The sequence below is a fragment of the Ursus arctos genome, chromosome Y (assembly GCF_023065955.2).
Source record: "Ursus arctos isolate Adak ecotype North America chromosome Y, UrsArc2.0, whole genome shotgun sequence".
NCBI lineage: Eukaryota > Metazoa > Chordata > Mammalia > Carnivora > Ursidae > Ursus > Ursus arctos.
The window spans coordinates 26440405-26462832 of NC_079874.1; the positions used below are offsets into that span (position 1 = coordinate 26440405).

At 45.8% G+C, this 22428-nt stretch overlaps 1 protein-coding gene across 1 annotated transcript in view; it reads right to left on the minus strand.

Annotated features, from left to right (window-relative positions):
- LOC113240763 (steryl-sulfatase) overlaps positions 1-22428 on the minus strand; it is a 151358-nt gene that overhangs the window by 59890 nt on the left and 69040 nt on the right. Inside the window, 5 exon segments of the mRNA XM_026478173.4 lie at positions 4020-4156; positions 18519-18942; positions 20981-21103; positions 21192-21204; positions 21206-21314. Coding sequence (XP_026333958.2) covers positions 4020-4156; positions 18519-18942; positions 20981-21103; positions 21192-21204; positions 21206-21314 — 806 coding nt within the window.

Below are 22428 nucleotides of genomic sequence, written 5' to 3' on the forward strand. Positions count from 1 at the left end.
CAGCTTGTCTTGTATGAACCCTTCTGTTATTTTTCCTTCCGGTTGGCTGTGTGCTCCATCCCTGCACCCAGAGAAGGTGGCAGTGTCCAGCCCCACAGAGGGAAAGGCGGGGAGAAACTGAAGGTCAGCGTATCAGACACAGCCACAAGCGGGTCCCACATCACAGATAGAGAGCCACTGAAAACTCACTCCTGAAGACTTCTCCATGCCACCAGGAAGGTCGGTGCTTCTTCCACTAAAGATAAAGGCTCATGGTTTTTGTTCAAAAGACAAAAAATCTCACATCAGCCACTGGATCCCAAGCTTTGGAAGTGACAGGGATTTTGTTTTAATTGAAAGGTGATCTGAAGCCAGAGATTTATATCCGCGTTCACCTCACTGTTCTCGACTTGCATCTCTGTGTAGGACACGGAATTTGCTAGTGGAACCCTGAGCAAGTGCTGATTTAAGAGTCCTTCCCGCAGCTCTATATTAATAGCATGGGGCTGTAAATAAATGTGGAGCTCGTGGAAATTCCACGTGATGGACTGGAGGTGTCCTCTGGAATGGTACAAGCCACAGATAAGGAACCAGTGGCGGCCACCACCTCCATCCCTCCACCTGCTCGCTCTGCCCTGTTTCCATTCACAGATCCCAAGTGAATATCTCTCCATTTCAGGGGGAAGAAAAACAGCTAGGATGTCACACCCCCAAGAGACTCCATGCACATTTGAACACACTGTGATTTTGCCCATTTGTTCCTCCCCAAAGCTCTGAGGTTTCAAAATTACTTGGGATTGAAAATCACACTTGGCGTCGGTGCCCCAACTGCCCGCAGGATTCTACGGTGGGGGTACCCTGCTGAAATGACATGATGGGCTGTGTCCACTGGCCCCATATGCCCGCCCTTCTCCAAACTCTCAAGCACCTTATCTGCGTCTTCGCTGGGACACTCATTCATCACTTTTCGTGCTGTGTTATTTTAAGATCTCTTGGAAGAATCTCAAATCCCTCCATGGCTCCTAACTTCCCTTGCGTCAAGGGACTTAGCATTATTCCACGCCCCCTCCAAAAAAGAAGGAAAAAAATTAGGCACAGAGTATTCAATAAACGTGAGTAATGTAGGGATGAGCTCTTTCCCTGTGATTGAGTGTTGACCACCCAGGGCTTGTGAGGCGGCCTTTCTCATTACAGGGATAGTGGTGGAACCAGGTACAATAACCCTCATGCTCTGGGGGCACACCTGTATTCGGGTTCCTGCTCATCCCTGCTATTAATTCTGTAATTAGTACACCTGAGGCAGGTGCAGCACCCTTCACCAACCCTCACCTGCCTTACCTGCAGAATGGGGACGATGAGCATACCGTGTGCTGTACCGACGGCCCATGGCACAAAGGAGGGAGCGAGTGTGCAAGGTCCAGGGCTGGGTGTGTGGCACTCCCTGAGCCCACAGTCACTAAGATTATGAAAGAAGGCTAACCACCTGTCGGGTTACTTAGAGGGAGTCTAGATCCTGGATGTGAGCCACCCATGTGGTCACGTCTCTGCAAGACCCCTTCTGTGGTCCTCACTACAAATCTGCGTGCTCACTTCCCTTGGCGACTATAACCATGCAAGGCAGCGCCATCACACAGCTAAAACTAAGGCCATAAACGCAAGGACGTGGTGTGGGAATGGCCGTGGAGTGCAATTAAGTAACAAAGGCACTTTTGTTGTGACCATGCCTTTCCAGGTACAGAGAACCCTGCAGTGGAGAAAGTTAGGCTCCTTATAATTAGGCTGTGTCCAACAATTTTGAAAGAAAATGGCTCCGAATGGGAGAGGTGTGCCCTCTGCAGCTCTCTGCTCCTGTCTCAGGGGTCTCTCCTGCAGGATGCAACAGTTTTAAGCAAATATCCCCATTTTATTTTTTATGTAATTATTCAGAACACTGCAGTCCCCTCAGCCTCATAAGGAAAGGCTTTTCTTGGAAAGAAGGAATGTTCCTCGAAACGCTCCGTTGTACTGGACAGGTAAAACAGCAGAAACATCCCAAGAAATTAATGTCACGACCAAGGGGGAGGATTTCATTTTTTGTCCAAAAAGAAAAGCACAGAATCATCTACCAAGGTTCTGACGCAGATCTCGAAGACTGAAAACACTCTCTGTTTCATTCTAGAGGGGAGAAGGAGTAGGAAAACACTGAAAGTTAGACTTGCTAATGAGTCAGGGTACACATACATGGCATGACAGTGAAATAAAAATTAATCAGTTCGTTTGATGATACCACCATGAGCTCGCGTGCCAGTCCACAAACGTCTTGGTGTCATCTAAGAAACCTGTTATTTAAAATATAACACTCATCAAAGGGATGAAATATTCTCCTGATTCACACTGCAAAGGTGTCCAAAATGTAAAATGATTCCCATGCAACGTTTAAAGAAGCAAAATGAGAAGAGGCAGGCTTGCCCTGGTGTACGGGAGAGCCCTAGAACAAGCATCTGTCTTGCAAATCTCAAGAAAGGGGAACGTTGAGCTTCAGAGAATCCCAGCATTCGTCATAGGGACTCCCTTTCTGTTTTTTTTTTTTTTTTAAGATTTTATTTATTTATTTGAAAGAGATAGAGACAGCCAGCGAGAGAGGAAACACAAGCAGGGGGAGTGGGAGAGGAAGAAGCAGGCTCATAGTGGAGGAGCCTGATGTGGGGCTCGATCCCACAACGCCGGGATCACGCCCTGAGCCGAAGGCAGACGCCCAACCGCTGTGCCACCCAGGCGCCCCATGTTCTGTTACAGTATCACAGACCCCCAGAGAAGAAAGAAACTGAGGACTCATCCCATCTGAATTTTTCGTGTAAAGATGACAGAACAGAGCCTAGAAACTTAAGACATTTCTCAGATTCATGGAGACGGCAGATGGAGAGCTAGAAGCTACCATAAGGGTCCTGTCCTCTTGTTTCTTAAGACGGTGCTCCTTCCGAGATTTAACAAACCAAAACTTGTCCTTGACATCACCACTGTAGGCAACCAGCATCCCGTTCAATTCGCAGCTTAAAACCAACCAACCAACCGTAAATAAATACATAAAATGCTCCTTGGCAATGGTCAGGTTATTTCTAAAACATCTGGATGAAACAGTTAAAAACCATCACTTCAGTGCACAAAGAGGAGGAGGAAGAATGAGAGGAGGAAAAAAAAGAAAAGAAAACAAACATGTGAAAATCCTAAGCAACTTTTGGACTGGTGACATTTGGACAACTGTGCCCCGTTTTGTCCACAGGGATTGCACAACGTCCACACAAGACACGGTGTCCCCGGCAAAGACAGGCGCTGAGTGACAAGTTCAGAGCCCCCTGGTTTTCCATCACTTTGCTTCCCCTCCACGCTACAGAACAGACCCGACAGTGCTCAGCTCTGCCAGAGAAAAGCAAAGAGAGCAGGGTCATGATGATCTCATGGAAACGGAGAGGACACATTTTTTTTTAAGTAAGACGTCTTCCCAGCACCTCTGAAAACAATGGCACATTTTTCAGGAATAGAGTAATTTGCTTAGAAAGGAGGAGAAAGGACACAAAGAATAAGACCGTCTTGGTTGTGATGCCAAACAGAACAACATCGCCAGGAGACCCCACGGCGGCGTGCCACGGCTGTGGGCGCCTGCGGTCTTCTGTATCCCTAAACCTACCACTTATCTAATAACGCGGCAGAACACACCACGCTGCCCACATTTCATTGTTAACAGGATCCGCGATGAGAATGACTAACAGTGCGTTGGCTCCTTTTCTCCGTTAACCTGTGCCTGCTGGTCCCCAGACCGAGTCTTCCCCTGGCGATGAGCCGCTGGCTACCTCAACCACGCACTTGGGGCTGAAGACGCTTTTTATATTCTGTTTATCTTTCTGACCTAGTGTTTCATTACCTTTTTTGAAAACAAGAAACGGAAAGCCACTTACTGTCTATAAAGGCATGGGGCACAGAAGTGCACATTCACAGGATGTGAGGGAGGAGGAGGAAGACAAGGGCCTGCCGTGAGCACTCACGGAAGATAAAGACACACATACCAACACTCCAGTCCATTTCCTCGACAGCGTCGCCGTAAGCGCCATGTTTGCTTTTGCCGGCGAAGTCCTTGGAGGAGAAGAGAGCTGTGTGCACGTGGAGGTATGACAGGACCAGCAGGAACGGTGTCTCAGCGTTCCTGCGAGAGGCGAGAGGAGACAGCAACATGAGCACGTGCGCCTCCATTCCCACTGCCATTAAAGTAGTAATGACGGGAGGCCATCTCAAAAGTCAGAAAGCACCACAAGATGATGTCTAATACTGCATGTTTTACTGGAGAAATGGAAGCATCCACAGCGTGCCTATGAAGACAAGACTCATTGTCACTCTGTCTGGGTCAGCACACACAAGTGTTACATTCTCGACACATTTCCGAAGGACACAACTATGGAAGGAATGTCGTGGGAATGGCCTGCTTTGCCCCTGAATTCTATTCTTCCCTCTCTATTCGGTGATTAATAGGAACTCAAGGGCCTGCAAAAGCGAATTCTCTTTGTAATACGTACACACACACGTGCTACTACCTAGTAAACACCCATCTCTTGAATTCTTGTAGCAAAACCTATGTACAGGTCTAATGCCAAGTCAACTGTTCCGCCATACTGCCCACCTTCTACTACCGAACAAGTCTCCTGCAATAAATGCTCAACTGTCAACACTGACATTTTGGAATTTACATGGGACATTCTTTGAACTGGCCCCAATCTATAAAGAGTCTCAAGTTCTTGCAAAAGCATTTCTTAATTCCGAGTGCATCAAAACGTCCTGTGTTGTAATGGGTGAAACGCACAGCTGTGTAGAGTTATAAGTCATTGTCAATGAGTGAGCCTTGTGACAAGAGTCCTGAGCTTGGTGAGTATGGGAAGGTCTGGGGGTTCCCGCCCAGGTCTGCTGAGAGGAGTCAAGGAGTCACACCACCTCCTCTTTGCCTCACGCCGATCTCTGAGAAATGCACTTAGTGGATGCACTTTGGTTTTATGTAACCGGTTCAAATTTCACCTTTGTCCGGGAAAGCGTCAGAAATTCCTTTCCCTCTAAACCGGACTATTGCCTAAGTGCCCTTTTGAAGGCTGCTGGGGCACAAATGGAGTGAATAACAGAATAGATGGGTGGCCCGATGCCATTTCTACTAGGGCATCTGGTGTACTCCCTACAAATCCCTTACGTGCTTTCCTGGTCCCACTAGACCATGAACTGGGGCATGTCACGGACATCTTGGTGCTGCAGGGCCCGGCACGGTACCTGCCAAGGAGCGTAAGTGCAGTAAACCTCTGTTAGTCAATGAGATCCTGCATCAGCTCTCCCGGCTCCCGCGGGCCCACCCAGGACTCCCGGGCACTGCAGGGGTGCAGCGATGCAACGTGGTTGGTGAGAAAGGTGATCTGGGGTAGGTACTATTATATACACTTACAGGATACATACAACTTCATATATAATACATACATCTATACACAACTATAGTTATATGTATACCTATACACACACATACACTATGCACCTGTATATATTATTAATATAGAGCTGTGTGTGCATACACATATATATACCCATATACATATATATGCTATTAATATAGGCATACACATACACACAAGCATGTATGTATACACCTATATACGTTATTAATATACATGTGCATACATATGTATATTATGGATACAGACACATATGGGTATAGACACATACACCTATATATATAATTACTATAGGTTTATATATATACACACACACATAAAAACACACATACAAACATATATATTATCAGTATGGCTATTTATAAATATACACATACATGCAAATACATCTCTATATATTATTAGCAGATATATGTGCCTAACATATACACTCTAAGTCAGAAGTCTATGATCATTTTGAAGGGACAGTCCCCTCTGTTCATCATCTTTGTCAGCCAGCAAAAGCTCTCGGGAAATCATCTATTTCATGATATCAATGATGCGTTTACATATCTATTTAGTTCCTTAAGTCCTCAGGATAACCAAAAACATTTCAAGGTTAGAACGAGATATCGCAACGCTAACGAGCTAACCTCCAGTAAATAAATGACTGCACACTTTGCTAAATGCATTGTTACTTTCGTCACGTGCACATAGCTTGGGTTCCTGCAGCCCCTACAGCACCTTGGGGGGCCACCCCTCAGACCTGCTGCTTATCACACTTTACACGGAAGGCTGCTCCCTGCACTGATGTTCCCCTTGCCTTCTGAAGCAGAACATAAGCCTAAAACATCAGCTTCGAATGAGCCAGGTCCCTGCTGGCTGAAGATCAAGTTGAGCCAGTTACTGCGAATCATCTGTATGGCTTTGAGTTACAGGGCTCGTATTGAATTCCGTCACTTTCCCTTTTTTACAGGAGTATACAACAAAGTGACACTGTTACTATTTCACAACTAAGCAAAAAAGACCAAAAAAAAATCACCAAAACCCAACAAACAAACGAGCGAAGAAAAGTTTGCACGTGGTCTATGCCAGCTCTCCCCAGGAAGCAGAATTTGCATGAGAATCCAAACCCAAGACAACTGGTCTACCACGACTTCTCCCCATTATGGGTCAGGAAGGAAAGAAGGTGCCTTCATGTTCACATGGACCCACAGGAGCTGCCATCTGAGCTGACGATCTGCACATGAGGATGTCTACTAACGCATCTCTCTGGCTCCTTCTAAGCACAGGTGCCCTCCAAGACCCTGGAAGAAGTGATGCTAGGCCGTGAAAGGTCACAGACCTCTGCCCTGTAGGGGCAGAATGTGCCGAGAATGAAGAGGCGTCGCGTGCCCAAGAGCTTCTGAAAAAATAATAAATTAATAAAAGAGGAAGAAGAAAGAGCCCGCCATCGGCCTCCCTGGCAGGATCCCAAGATTGAGGCATTTTGAAATGTGAGCTCAGAACGAACAAATGGACGATCAAATCAGCCCAACAAGCAAACGAAGGAGCCTGACATGACCAGGGGTAGTTGAGAGCGGTCAGGCCAGCAGGGGAGTTCAAGCCCAGCTGTGGAGTGGGACCCCTGCCCTGCAATGTACGCGGACCCTCTGTGGAAGGGGAGAAGGCCGTTCCTAGGTTCATCATAACACGATGCATATTTATAGAATGCTCTTTTCTAGCATCTCTCTACAGAGCCGTTTTTCATTGAGCAGGCGAGATACCGCCGATCCCAGCCAACGTCCTGGGTGTCCAAGCACGGTGATGAGGTTTTAGATGCATCAACACTCCTGGAAAATGCAGAGACACACACCGGCTTGCAAAGCACCGCACGGCAAAGACTGACCATCCAGGAATAGAGGCCCGGTCAATGGTGCATGGGCTACACACCCATAAATGCTTGGCTGCCCCGCACACACTCTAGGCTGTGACTGACAGCCTGCTCTCTGGTGAGGCAACTCGCTGAGCAAGATCCTTCCAGACACAGAGAGCGGGTCAGGCTCAGGGAGGACGTCTGGGTCTCCCTTCCCTATGACCTTGAAAACTCCACGACACTTCATCGAGTTGGTGGGCAGGAGACTTCTCAGTCACAGCTTCAGTCCTGTGTTATTAGCGGAGCACTTCAGTAAACGACGTTTTTGGAAACTCATTGCCTCTGTCTTGCACGTTGTGGGAAAAGACAGAACCTTCTGCTACTACATGCCTTCACGTTATTTGTGAAAAATACAGAAGGCAGCTCCGTGCCTGCCTTCCCAGCAACCTGTAATCATTTCAATCCGAGAATCAGAAGACTGACATCCTATAAATGTGGACTGAAAACATACACGAGGGGATGGTGAAGGCGTTATTTATTTTTTTCCTGCTTGCCACGAAGCTCTTGAACAGAATATTCCTCCTCCGAGGGCTTGACCGTTATTATGCAACCAATGTCCCAACTTGACCAGCGTCGTCGAGCGCAGTGGAAATGCAAAGAGGCTTGTCTGTTGGTTCAGTCGGAGAGCCCTCAGACGCACAAAGCAGCTGATGCTGTGGAGATTCACCCAGCCGCCGCTGCGAACACACACAGATGTGTATACTTTGGCCATCCCTTTGTTCCGTCCACACACTTCACATCTACTGAAAGCACATTCGGCTGAGACCGCCCTCGCGACTTAAACTCTATAGGTGAGCCCTGCCAGGTCCTGCCACCAAACGCATCTCAAGGTGGCAGGGTCAGAACTTGCTTCTGGAGAGAGGCACCTTCCGGAGGTTCATGCAGCGGGATAGCGCCCGTGAATGCTTTCCACAAACACATCACTGTCGGACCTAGCCTCGTGGACTCGTGGAAGCTTACAGAGACGACAGTGACAGACGCCCGTCTGGGGTATTCACCTGCTGAGCTCAGCACGCATTCTATTACACAGAGTCCTCAAACCATTCATTCAATAAATCAGAATATTTTTTAGGGATTTTATTTATTTATTAGAGTGAGGGAGAGCACATGCAGGGGGAGGGGCAGAGGAAGGAGGAGAAGCAGACTCCCCGCTGAGCAGGGAGCCCAAGGTGGAACTCGATCCAAGGACCCTGAGATCATGACCTGAGCCAAAAGCAGATGCTTTACCAAATGAGCCACCCAGATGCCCCAATCAGAATATTTTAAAAAACATTTTAAGTCATCTTTAAACCCAGTCTAGTCCTCAAATGCACAACCTCAAGGTCAAGAGTCGAATGTGGTATCAACTGAACCACTCAGGTACCCCTAAATCAAAGTAATCCTTAAACTAAAATCCTCAAAGTTGGATCTTTGAAAGAATAAATAAAATTGACAGAACACTGGCAAGACCTATCCAAAAGAATAGAGAAAGGACCCAAATTAATAAAATTATGAATAAAAGGGAGAGGTCACAACCAACACCAATGAAATTGGAAGGATTATTAGAAACTTTTATCAACAGCTTTCTGCCAATAAATTAAGCAATCTGGAAGAGATGGAGGACTTCCTGGAAACCTATAAACTACCAAGACTGAAACTGGAAGAAATTGATTTTTTAAACAGGCCAATTTATTATGAAGAGATTGAAACATTGATAAAAAAAACGTCCAAAAAAAAAAAAAAAACAAAACAACTCCAGGCCCGGACGGTTTTCCAGGGAATTCTACCAAACATTCAAAGAAGAAATAATACCTATTCTCCTAAAGCTATTTCAAAAAATAGAAACAGAAGGAAAGCTACCAAACTCATTCTATGAGGCCAATATTACCTTGATCCCCAAACCAGGCAAAGACCCCATCAAAAAGGAGAATTACAGACCGATTTCCCTAATGAATATGGACGCCAAAATCCTCAACAAGATCCTGGCTAATAGAATCCAACAGTACATTAAAAGGATTATCCATCATGACCAAGTGGGATTCATCCCTGGGATGCAAGGGTGGTTCAACATTCACAAATCGATAGGTGTCTTAGATTTTATCCAGAAGGAAAAAGCCAAAAATCATATGATTCTCTCAACAGATGCAGAAAAAGCATTTGACAAAATACAGCATCCTTTCCTGATTAAAACCCTTCAGAGTGTAAGGATAGAGGGTACATTCCTCAGTCTCATAAAAACCATCTATGAAAAGCCTACAGCAAATATCATTCTCAACAGGGAAAAGCTGGAAGCCTTTCCCTTAAGATCAGGAACACGACAAGGATGCCCACTCTCGCCACTATTATTCAACACAGTACTAGAAGTCCTTGCAACAGCAATCAGACAACAAAAAGGGATAAAAGGTATCCAAATTGGCAAAGAAGAAGGCAAAATGTCTCTTTTCGCAGATGACGTGATACTCTATATGGAAACCCCAAAAGAATCCACTCCCAAACTATTAGAAGTTATAGAGCAATTCCGTAATGTGGCGGGATACAAAATCAATGCTCAGAAATCATTGCATTTCTATACACGAACAATGAGACTGAAAAAAGATAAATTAGGGAATCCATCCCATTTACAATAGCACCAAAAACCATACGTTACCTTGGAATTAACTTAACCAGAGACGTAAAGAATCTATATTCTAGAAACTATAAATCACTCTTGAAAGACATTGAAGAAGACACAAAAAGATGGAAAAATATTCCATGCTCATGGATCGGAAGAATTAACATAGTTAAAATGTCCATGCTACCCAGAGCAATCACACTTTCACTGCTATCCCGATCAAAATACCAATGACATTTTTCAAAGAACTAGAACAAACAGTCCTTAAATTTCATGGAACCAGAAAAGGGCCCGAATCGCCAAGGAATTGTTGAAAAGGAAAAACAAAGCTGGGGGCATCACAATGCCGGATTTCGAGCTGTACTACAAAGCTGTGATCACAAAGACAGCATGGTACTGGCACAAAAACAGACACATAGACCAATGGAACAGAATAGAGACCCCAGAAATGGACCCTCAGCTCTTTGGGCAACTAATCTTTGATAAAGCAGGAAAAAACATCCGGTGGAATAAAGACAGTCTCTTCAATAAATGGTGCTGGGAAAATTGGACAGCTACATGCAAAAGAATGAAACTTGACCACTCTCTCACACCAGACACAAAGATAAACTCCAAATGGATGAAAGACCTCGATGTGAGACAGGAATCCATCAAAATCCTAGAGGAGAACATAGGCAGCAACCTCTACGACATTGGCCACAGCAACCTTTTTCATGACACATCTCCAAAGGCAAGAGAAACAAAAGATAAAATGAACTTGTGGGACTTCATCAAGATAAAAAGCTTCTGCACAGCCAAGGAAACAGTCAAAAAAATTAAGAGGCAGCCCACGGAACGGGAAAATATATTTGCAAATGATGCTACAGATAAAAGACTGGTATCCAAGACCTACAAAGAACTTCTCAAACTCAATACGCGAGAAACAAATAAATCATAAAATGGGCAGAAGATATGAACAGACACTTCTCCAATGATGATATACAAATGGCTAACAGACACATGAAAAGATGTTCAAAATCATTAGCCATCAGGGAAATTCAAATCAAAACCACACTGAGATACCACCTTACGCCAGTTAGAATGGCAAAAATAGACAAGGCAAGAAACAACAATTGCTGGAGAGGATGTGGAGAAAGGGGATCCCTCCTACATTGTTGGTGGGAGTGCAAGTTGGTACAGCCACTCTGGAAAACAGTGTGGAGGTCCCTTAAAAAGTTAAAAATGGAGCTACCCTGTGACCCAGCCATTGCACTACTGGGTATTTATCCCAAAGATACAGACGTAGTGAAGAGAAGGGCCATATGCACCCCAATGTTCATAGCAGCATTGTCCACAATAGCTAAATCGTGGAAGGAGCCGAGATGCCCTTCAACAGATGACTGGATTAAGAAGTTGTGGTCCATATATACAATGGAATATTACTCAGCTATCAAAAAGAATGATTACTCAACATTTGCTGCAACATGGACGGGACTGGAGGAGATAATGCTAAGTGAAATAAGCCAAGCAGAGAAAGACAACTATCATATGATTTCTCTCATCTATGGAACATAAGAACTAGGAAGATCGGTAGGAGAAGAAAGGGATAAAGAAAGGGGGGGTAATCAGAAGGGGGAGTGAAGCATGAGAGACTATGGACTCTGGGAAACAAACTGAGGGCTTCAGAGGGGAGGGGGGTGGGGGAATGGGATAGACCGGTGATGGATAGTAAGGAGGGCACATATTGCATGGTGCACTGGGTGTTATACGCAACTAATAAATCATCGAACTTTACATCAGAAATCAGGGATGTACTGTATGGTGAATAACATAATATAATAAAAAAACATTAAAAAAAAAATAAAATAAAATCCCATCGGGGCCCCTGGGTGGCTCAGTCAGTTGAGCGTCCGACTCTTGGTTTCAGCTCAGGTCATGATCTCAGGGTCGTGAGATCGAGCCGCACGTAGGGCTCTGTGCTCAGCAGGGTGTCTGCTTCAAGAGTCTCTCCCTCTGCCCTCTCTCTCTAAAAGAAATACATAAGTCTTTTAAAACTAAAGTAAAATAAAAGCCCATAGGTGTGCAAAGAAGCCCAGAAAGAGACCACTAACACACATGCTTCACTATATCTTGAGTTGGGGAAGGCAAGTTCTCGGTGTGAAGGAGTGAAGACCGGCCACAATTTCAACTTTCTACTTTACACACTTTAATTTTAATGCTTCTTCAATTCTTTAGAATTAATGCTCCTTTAGATTCTTTAATGCATCTGAAATTCTTTAGAATTTATTCTTTAATTTTTTAGAGTCGCACATGTTACTCTTGGAGCCACAGAAAAATGGAGAGACATCTCAAAAATAAAAAGGAAGACAAGAAAAGTTGGAAAGCCACCCTCTCGTCCCAAAAAAGATGAAACGGACACCCCGGTCTAAAAGCCAATCTGCGTAAGTGGAGTTTAAAATGCAGCCTGATTTCTGTCTTTGCTCGCGACCCTCCAGCCTGCCCACACCGGCCTCGTTTACTGAGCTTTGCACTGGGCTCTCTGTGCAAGGATTCCACGTGTGCAGCCTTGTCTGTGGCTCTTTGGTCTTGCGTTAGATTCGAGGACTTTTCAGCCACCAAGGATGCTGGACTCTAAACCCATCCCTCACCACCTGCGATGCCCCCCCCTAACCCCACTGGGATCTGAATGCAAATACCTAAAGTCACCCACACGCCCCACCACACAACAGGTGCAGGGAAGAGCCTTTGCTGGCGCCGGCTGCAAATCTCCCAGCACTCATTCCTTCATTATCTGAACCCAGAGAGTGCAAAATACTGAGCGTATGCAGAAAATAAATAAATAAATAAATAAATAAATAAATAAATAACTAACAAAAAGACTGTTTCCCTGTGGTTTAGGTAATAGGAACTAGGAAACTATTAGAATTGTTGTAATAGGAAATGAGATTTTCAGGAAGGAGATGGGTTTTCCAAAATGCTTTTAGAAAATCAATCCCATGTCTTTGCTGTTACTGGAAGAGCATCAAAAAAGGGTGCAGAGAGCCTTCTCAGATGGACCCTCATGGGGGGGGAAAAAAGAACAGGAGAGTATATTCACCCCATCAGAGTAAATCTGCCCTTCTAGGAATAACTGATCTGATTCAGACAGACAATACCAGATAGACTGTGTAGTCTTGAAGTTCACGCTCAGCCTGGGGACAGGGAGAGAAGCCCACGAAAGACAGGAACAGAGGAGCCTGGGAATGGAGTCAAATTGGGGTCTATGCTAAGGCGCAGAGAGAACAGCAATTCATTCATTCCACGGGGGTTCTGAGTGCCTAAAAAAACAAGCTAATATTGAAAACATTGGGAAGTTTCCCCCAAATAGTTCCCTCCCACAAACAGGCATTTCTGCTTTCTCTGGGAAAGTCAGCAGTGGGTGGGAAGTCAGCAGCACCAGCCTGCGTTCCTGTAGGACAGCCGTTCACCACACTGAAGGAGCTGAACCATGTCCCATTCCCTGGGTCCTCAGGATGCATACCACCCATCTCTCATTTCCTCACCATCCTGGACCTGTCGTACACATCCGAAAGCTCGCGCTTCCCGATTTCAGTTTAGGTCACGATCCCAGGGCATAAAAGAGATCTGTGTGTTTCGTGAAAAAAAGGGGGGTCCGACAGGGCTTTATCTACACTCACTTAGTTAGGAAAGACACGGATCTGGACGCAGAATCACGAAAAGCAAGCATCCCTCCGCAACTGCGTACAGCTTGTGGCATGCTCAGCAGGAAACGGGCACATTCGAAGAGCCCAAGATACCCTCCACTCTAAAACCTGTCTCCTGGTGACCCATGCATGATAGAGACCAACCAAAGGGCATCTGCCCTTACTGAGCAAGACAATCATTTAATGACTTAACCTTTCCATTGCTGAACACGTGTGTGTGTATTTCTGTGCACTGCCCTTCATTGTTAATCTGACGCACTTTTCTCACTGTGAATTAAAGATCAATACTACACCTCTTCCTTTCTGGCTTAAACTCTTATCGAAACTAATAAAGTCATCCCACGATCCCTTTCTTCGGAACATGCTTTGGGCCAAGTCACAGCCATTCATCATTGGCCACTTGCATCACGGTCTGGCTGGAAATGTCAAAGGCTAGGTTGAAGGCACCCTGTAAATGCATTTCAGGATTCTGACAGTGCCAAATATCGACGGAAGCACGACAGGATAAAAGGTCAGGTGTTCCGATGATACATTTATCAGCTGTCCCAGGTTTTGGGGCATTACGATGACAGCAACCATGTTTGCAGGAGGAAGTCTATTTCCCATAGAGCCACAGAACACAGGACATGGTAGAGGGAGCTGCTACCCACGACCCCCCAGTAAGGGCATATTCTCTGCACAGCAACGCTATGTCCCCCAGAGTCTCATACTCTCCATCATTCCCATGGCGTGCTCCCTTCCCTTTGGGGACCAGTCAGGGATCAGGGTTCGTGAAAGTCACAAAAAGGAGATCTTACCACTCTGTGAACTCAGAGTTTAAAAACAGAACGCTAGCTCTTTTCCAAATTGTGGATTTTTTTTCTCTAGTAGAGTCCATACTGAAGATACAAGATGGCCCATCCTAAGCGTAACTGCAAATTACTAGCATTTATGTCACTTCTAATACACACTCTTAGAATACACAGGGGCTGATGCTGAATACATTCTATACATTTGGAATACATGCTGAATTTGCTCAATGCATGTTGAACGTGGGGGCCCGTACATGTTACGGGCCAGTAACGAATTCAACAGATGACTGGATTAAGAAGTTGTGGTCCATATATACAACGGAATATTAGTCAGCTATCAGAAAGAACGAGTTCTCAACATTTGCTGCAACATGGACAGCCCTGGAGGAGATAATGCTACGAAGTTACGAATCCAGTAATTGCATATCATAAACTACACAAATCACGCAGGTGTGTATAAAGCCATCATCCTTCCTGAAAAACACGCTCTTCAGACCGAACTTTGTATATTTGCACAGAAAGAAAGAGCGGGTTCTTTCAACTTAAATGTCGTGCCTAGCCCCAAAGCACTGTTGCCGATGCATTTAGGGAGGAAAGAGGTCAACATTTCCGGCTCTTCACGCTGTACAGTGACCAAGGTTCACCTCGCTCTGTTGAGGACGATGTGAAACATGGGTCTCATCCTACCCACTGGCACTGACCTTTTAAAACGTGGCCTCGACTTATGCAAAGCAAAAACTACTTTGTGAATAAAATTAACTCACTGAATTCACCTGTAACTATGCAGCCCCGGATTTCTTTTCAGAATAAGCAAATACTTCTCCATCACCATGGCAATGAGGGTACGGCCATCAGAGCTCCTGTGAGAATTACCAGGAGGCGTTCTACCCTTGGGGCGTGAGACCTCGACTCTTCCTCTCCATCTGTAAAACTCCCTGGTCTTCTTCCACATCCTCCTGCACTCACTCTGAGAGGGTAAGTGGGTAGAGTCCATGGAAGACCAAAGGTGTGCCCGTGGTCCACTCTGACAGAGAGAACAGCCTTCCCAAGCATTCTACTGTGGGGTTTGATCCAGTCTGTACTATTTCCTGTAGGGCGATGGCTATTCCCTCCAAAGTGTGGAGCCTCAAATTCCTCCCCAAGAAGACATGTCCTTTTCCCATTTCGTATGGATGATTTGTAGCAAGAAGGAGCTGATGAGTGTGAGATGTGTCCCAGGTGATATGTGTACCCCCAGTGTCTGGTGGGTCACGGACAATCACGCCACAAGAACTGCTGATACTTGAACATGCCCCAAGCTGAGCCGCCATTTGCACAGTGCGCCCAAGCTGGCTCTGAGATTTATACAGCCCTGAAGAGCCCGATGGCCAAGGGAGCTTTGCTCAGGACACAGAAAGACGGTTGGGAATCTCTAAGAAATTCACAGTTCATTCCTGCTGTAAGAGCAACATGGACTTCTTGCTAATTAAATTGCATTAAGGATGACCTGTCTCTTGCATTACTATACAGCTCCTAACAACATATGGTGTGGTGAGCTAATCATCGAGCTTCCCCACAGAAGCATCTCCCCAAGATAAATTTTACCCCTAAGAGTAAATCAGCATGAGGCACCATGGAGCGCACGGTTATACATTCCAAGCCATCGCTCTCCTCAACACAGAAGTGTGCACTTTAATCCAGAGGCACATTTGTAGCAAATTTGGCTAAGGAGACCGCGTCTGAGAGCATCACACGCCAACGAAGCATCTCTGCCTCACGCCCCTGCCCTCCCCAGCTCCACACCCCCAGTGATCATCTGCAGTATCATTCGTTCCAGACACAAGGCTTAGAGAAAGAATATACAATCTAGAAATAAGAGCTTAAACTATCTTCCTCACTACTTTCGACATACGAATCGCATGGGAACTGTGCAAGCCCAGACAGTCTTTTATGGTAATGCATCGAGAGAAGGCACTGGTTTCCATTGTGAAATTCTGAACTCAAACGCATATGAAAGAATGTCACCAACGCTGTCACTGCTTTCAGTCATTCTTCTTCTGCTCCTAACGCTGAATCCATTTCTCACCCAAAGGTGGTAAAGACCAGCCAACTATGTTGTTCAGGATATGCTGGCCAATGAGACGATACTTACAAATGAATCTTCAGATCCCGGAAAAGATCCTAGTATTTTCAGATCCTAGTATTATTTTGCCAATACTGTTACGTTTCTTCGGTGAGATGTTAAGGGGATTCTCAAAATGCCTGGCTACCCCACAGAGTGAGTCAGGTATCACACATCGCACAAGAGGACAACCGCAGCCAAGGATAGTTTCCATCCAGATGTTTTCAATCAACTGCACAGGCTTCCAGGCCCTTACGATCAAATTGGTTTAGGTCCCCTCCCAGAGTCACGTGCTGAGCAACCCATTAAAATGCCTTATAATCATGTGAATATTCATACTCTGTATGGATTGGAACATTCCCATCAAAATACCACATGTTGGAGAGAAGGGGATCATCTGGCGCTAAGGATGATTCCTGACTGCAAATTTTGCAGGGGTCACTGTATTATTCGCCACCTCCCATACATCTCTGAGAGATGTCTGGTAGATGCAGACCGACAGGTGCATGTTTGGCTGCTACAGCAAATTTGGCAAACAGCACACTGCTGGGTTTTGAGAGTCAATGGACAGGTCTACAGTCCCGTGAGGCGCCATCCTATCTTGGAATGGCCGTTCACTTGCTTATAAAACGCAGCGAGCTTACCCCACAAGGTAAGAGCTTTGTCACCCTTGCAGACTGCACATCCCTGTTGAGTGATGACATTAATTTACTGTCACAGCCAGAGAGTTTTTAAAAAATAAGACACAACACAATAACGTGCAAAGTACTACAAGTGATCGCTCTGCTAGAAAAAAATGAAGAGAACCTTGTCTCTAATAACACTCTATGTATATCTTACTAGATGACGATACCAAATGCATACCTCATAAAGTTCTAAAACTTTTGCGTCAGATCACAGGTCGGCATCCCCTTCTAGAAAAATCTACGGGCATAACAACAGCTGTGGCTTCTGCGCCAGAAACCCAACCACGCTCCAGTTACTTCTCCAAGGGACCTGGGAGACATGGGGTTTAGACTCTGCCAGGGAGCTTGTCCTGGGGAGATGTGCAGCCTTGCCACAGCACTCCACAGGAGGGACCTCGAGAGGTAAGACTGGCAATCTTCAATTTTTCACAGGTCTGGGTTCTGCTAACACAAAGCTTGAGCAGTCGCTCCTCTGGCCGTGTGGGCCAACAGTGAGTTAGGCTTACGTCGGCACCACCAACTCAACGGTACCTCCCTGTGCCCGTGATGACCACAGTCGCTCAGAAGCATGACCGATAGCTTAACATCCTCCTCCTTCTGTCCAGAACTGCACAACGTCGTTCCTCCTGCCATTTTAGCTTGGACCCACGCGTGTCTCCAGTCTTTGCTGCCCAAGCAACACATGCTCTCAGACCAGGCATCTGATTTTCACATGAAATTTCCTCTTTTCTCTAAAGATCCAAAAGGAATAACATGGTTTTGTCTGTTTTTGATAGCAAGTGCTCCTGAGATGGGTCTCTACTCAGGACTGCCACCGACCCCTCTGTGGATGGTTATGCCCTTTGCTGACGGCAACCCTCAACACTAGGCCTCCAAGGGGTCCTGAAAGACCTAAACGAGATCATTCGCTCCATCCAGGCTCCTCACACGGTTCTTTTGCTCAGAAATTTGCAAAGACTATTTGGACTTCCCTGTGTCGTTTCTGTCACAAGGACAACACCTATACTTACACAATGCACACCTGAAGAGTAATGACTGTGGGGATACCCAAGCCCCTTTGGTTTTGTCTCATCTGGGAGACATTTTTCGACCCGGCTTCAGAAGCACAGGATGTGAGGGACACATGGCAGAGCCGCTTGGATGAGAGCCCATGGCATCGCGCTTGCTTGCACGTGCCATTCCACTGTGCACGTCTCTCCTCCTGAGGGTCTGGCTGCAGAAATCTCCACAGCATGGAAGGGGAAACGTGGCTAGAAGTACCACCCGGTTTCTCTAACCTCCATGGTGATCACCAAGCACCATGTGGCAACAGGCAGCATCCCGATAAAAGGCGATACCAACCGTCGTATGAACTGGGCCGCGTCCGCCGTCAGCCTCTGCATGAGGTTGTCATAGGATATGGGCTGCTGGGTGATCTCATGGTTCCTCATCAGGAAGCAGTTCAGGGGCCGGAAGTAATGCAGGAAGCACACTAGAAGGCCGAGTATCATGGTAGCAAGGCAGAGAAGGCAGACGAAGACCCCAGGGGGCACGCGGACCAGCCCCAGGCACTTGAGGACCACCAAGGTGAGAAGCGTGATCGCAATGATCTGAAGAGGGATGAAGACCAGCGCCCTGATGGCCCTGGTGAAGACGCTGCCTTCTCCGGGCTTGCAGTCCCTCAAGTTGGTCACGGGGATCCCATGGAAATAGTCAAAGCCGTGACTCAAGGGGTGGTGACAAAAATCGGTCTTGTTGTGACAGTTTGTCCCAAGGTGCCACTTGCCTGAGAAGACAAATGGATGATATGTTTAGACCCGATGCACACCATGACCTGAGTGTCCGCTTGTGATTCCCACACGTGGAAAAGCGGGATCACTCTGCACTTGTACTAACCAAACTCCTATTCTGTAGAACCCTACAGTGTTTCGCTTCCTTTTCCACAAACAGTGGGGTACCGACTACTCACTCTACCAGAAAACAACAGCGAATTTAGTGCTGAAAATAACAAAGCAAAAGACAAACACCCGACATATTTCAGACAGGTGATAAAAAGACACAGAAAAACACAAGTGTTTTTTAAGAACATTTCCTTAAAATTGAAGTCACAGAACCAACTTGGTTTTGACCCTTGAATATTAAAAGTGAAAATGAATTCTTTCTGAAAAAACTACCCCTGAAGCATGAGGAAATCACAGTCCCAGCTCAGCAATTATTTAAAACATCTATGAACATTTCTTATAAAATGTTAATTATACCACTAAACTAGCGAGTGCCTCACAAAAGAAAAACATGATGATGGTTTTACGACAAGAGGTGGGAGGAAAGAGAATGGTCATTTCGCTTCTTTGAGAGATTTTATGATTCATCCGATGACCCGCACAGACCTATGCTTATCAAGTAAAAAGGGACAATGGATCATTCCTATCAATTGAATAAAATCAACGAGAATGTGAACTGAGACAAAGTCTGACACAATTTTAGTATTAATATATAAAATGAAAACATTCAATAGCATAGTGTATATATGTAGTTTTATATGCTGTACGGCTGCGCATAAGTATTTATCAATCTATTGGCTATCATCTCTCTCATCCCTGGGTCTCATCTATCCTTCCATCCATTATCCATTTATCCAACTACCCATCATCCATCCATCCATCTACCCATCACCTATCCATGTATCCATCATGCATCTATCCAGTCATTATCCATCCATTCATTATCCATCCATACATTCATCTAACCATCATTCGCCCATCCGTCCATTCACCCATTACCCACCCATCCATTCACCATCCATCTATCCACCCATCACCTATCCATGTATCCATCATCCATCCATCCAGTCATTATCATCCAGTCATTATCCATCCATACATCCATCTAACCATCATTCACACATCCGTCCATTCACCCATTACCCACCCATCCATTCACCACCCATCTATCCACCCATCACCTATCCATGTATCCATCATCCATCCATCCAGTCATTATCCATCCATGCATTATCCATCCATACATCCATCTAACCATCATTCACCCATCCATCCATTCACCCATTACCCACCCATCCATTCACCATCCATCCATCCATCCATCCATCCATCACCTATCCATGTATCCATCATCCATCCATCCAGTCATTATCCATCCATGCATTATCCATCCATACATCCATCTAACCATCATTCACCCATCCATCCATTCACCCATTACCCACCCATCCATTCACCATCCATCCATCCACCCATCACCTATCCATGTATCCATCATCCATCCATCCAGTCATTATCCATCCATTCATTATCCATTCATCCATTCACCCATGATCCACCCACCCATTCATCCATCCATCATCCACCCATCCATTCATCATGCATCCATCCATCACACATCCATCCATCTATCCATCTACCCATGATCCATCCATGATCCATCCCTCATCCATTTCATTTACTGATCTATCCATTCCTGTCTCTATCACCTATGTCCTTTATCTACCCATACATGCATCGGTCTACCCATGTATCCATCTATCATTATCTGTCATCTATCTAACCATACACACACACACACACACACACACACGCACAACACATATCTTTACTTTCAAATAGCCCAGATAGGTGCATTGTATTTTAATTGAGAATCAGAATCATTTCTTCCCTATGTGAAGTTGTACAAACTGTTATCAGGGATCCTTAAAAAGGCAGTTATCATGCCCTCTGCCACTCACCCTGCCTTAAAAAGGCAGTTATCATACCCTCTGCCACTCACCCTGCCCAGGCCCTCAACTCCCCCTCTTCAGCTGCCCATACCTATCAGAGCTGTTGAATAGCCTTGATTCTTGAGAAGCTTGGCAAAGGTAATCTCACTGGTGGGAAGTCCTCCAGAAGAGGCCGAGAAGATAAACACCCCCATGATGGACTGAGACGCCATTCCTGAAGCAGGAGAAATGATCCATTGAAAGAGGAGGTCAGGGATGCCCCCAGGAGGACGACAGCCATGGCTGTGGAGCCCGGGGGTTACCTGATCGGACGGGGGTACCGGCCTGTCATGAAGGCTGCTCTACTTGGTGTACACAGGGGTGAAGCTGCCAGGTGGTGTGTGAGTTTCACCCCTCCTTCAGCCAGCCGGTCAATATGGGGCGTCCTAGAACAGAAGACTCATGTCATTCATGATGATCTTGAAACATGCAGTTTCCACTGTGCTTTTTATCGTGAATCACCTCTCAATCATCCAGGGAAACTCCCAGAGGATGGGTGATGCATTGTGGTGCCTCTGCTCTGGGAATGGACAGGCCGATCCTGTCAGGGTATCCTTGCACACTTGCTAGGCATTCAGAAATGAACCTCTTCCAGTTCTGGGACCACAATGAGCTCTCATCCCATATCCTCCACTGGGAACACAGTCCCTGCCTGCCTGCCAGCCTGCCTACCTTCCATCCTTCAGGTCCTGGCAGAGATGGGATTCTCGTGGGCCTCCTATGGCCAACCTTGAGTCCCACGAGGGGGCCTGGTCCATGTGTAGGACACAGATCCTATGCCAGCAGCTCCTCACTATAAAGGGATGGTCCGGCTAACTGCCCACTCCAACGCAGGTGCACAGAGGCGGGAGCTCGCATCTCGTTCATCGTGGCCTGCAGCCTCCAGCGCCAGTGCCCACACAGAGTAGCCCTTGCTGATGCAGAGCTTGAAGGTGAAGGTCATTTCATTGCATGACTCATGTCCACCTGCTCTCCCATCCATGAATTTAGCGGATGCATTTAACAGTCCACATTTCCACCGTGCTTCTGACTTCCATCACAACATTTAGAAGCCTTAGAAGACCGAATCTGTGTATCTGCCTTAAACCTCCTCATGCCTAGACAGGCCCACTGAAACATGACTACTTTGGGGTGTGAGCTGATAAAATACAAAATAAAAAATGAAATTCATAAAGAACTGGAATCCGATATGGAACCAGACAGATGTGGGGTACGTTGGGACATGAATTCTTCATCGTGATTGTATACACTTTTTTTTTTTCTTTTGAGATCTGGTAGAAATAGAAACATTAAAGCCTGACTGTAAATTTTTAATTAAAACACCTGAGTTGGAAACTTTATTATCTCAGTGAAATTCAGGAATACATATATTATTAAAAACCACACGATATTTATCTTTCTCTGACTGACGGATTTCACTTAGCATAATACCCTCTAGTTCCATCTGTGTCATTGCGAATGGCAAGATTTCACTCTTTTTGATGGCTGAGTAATAGTCCA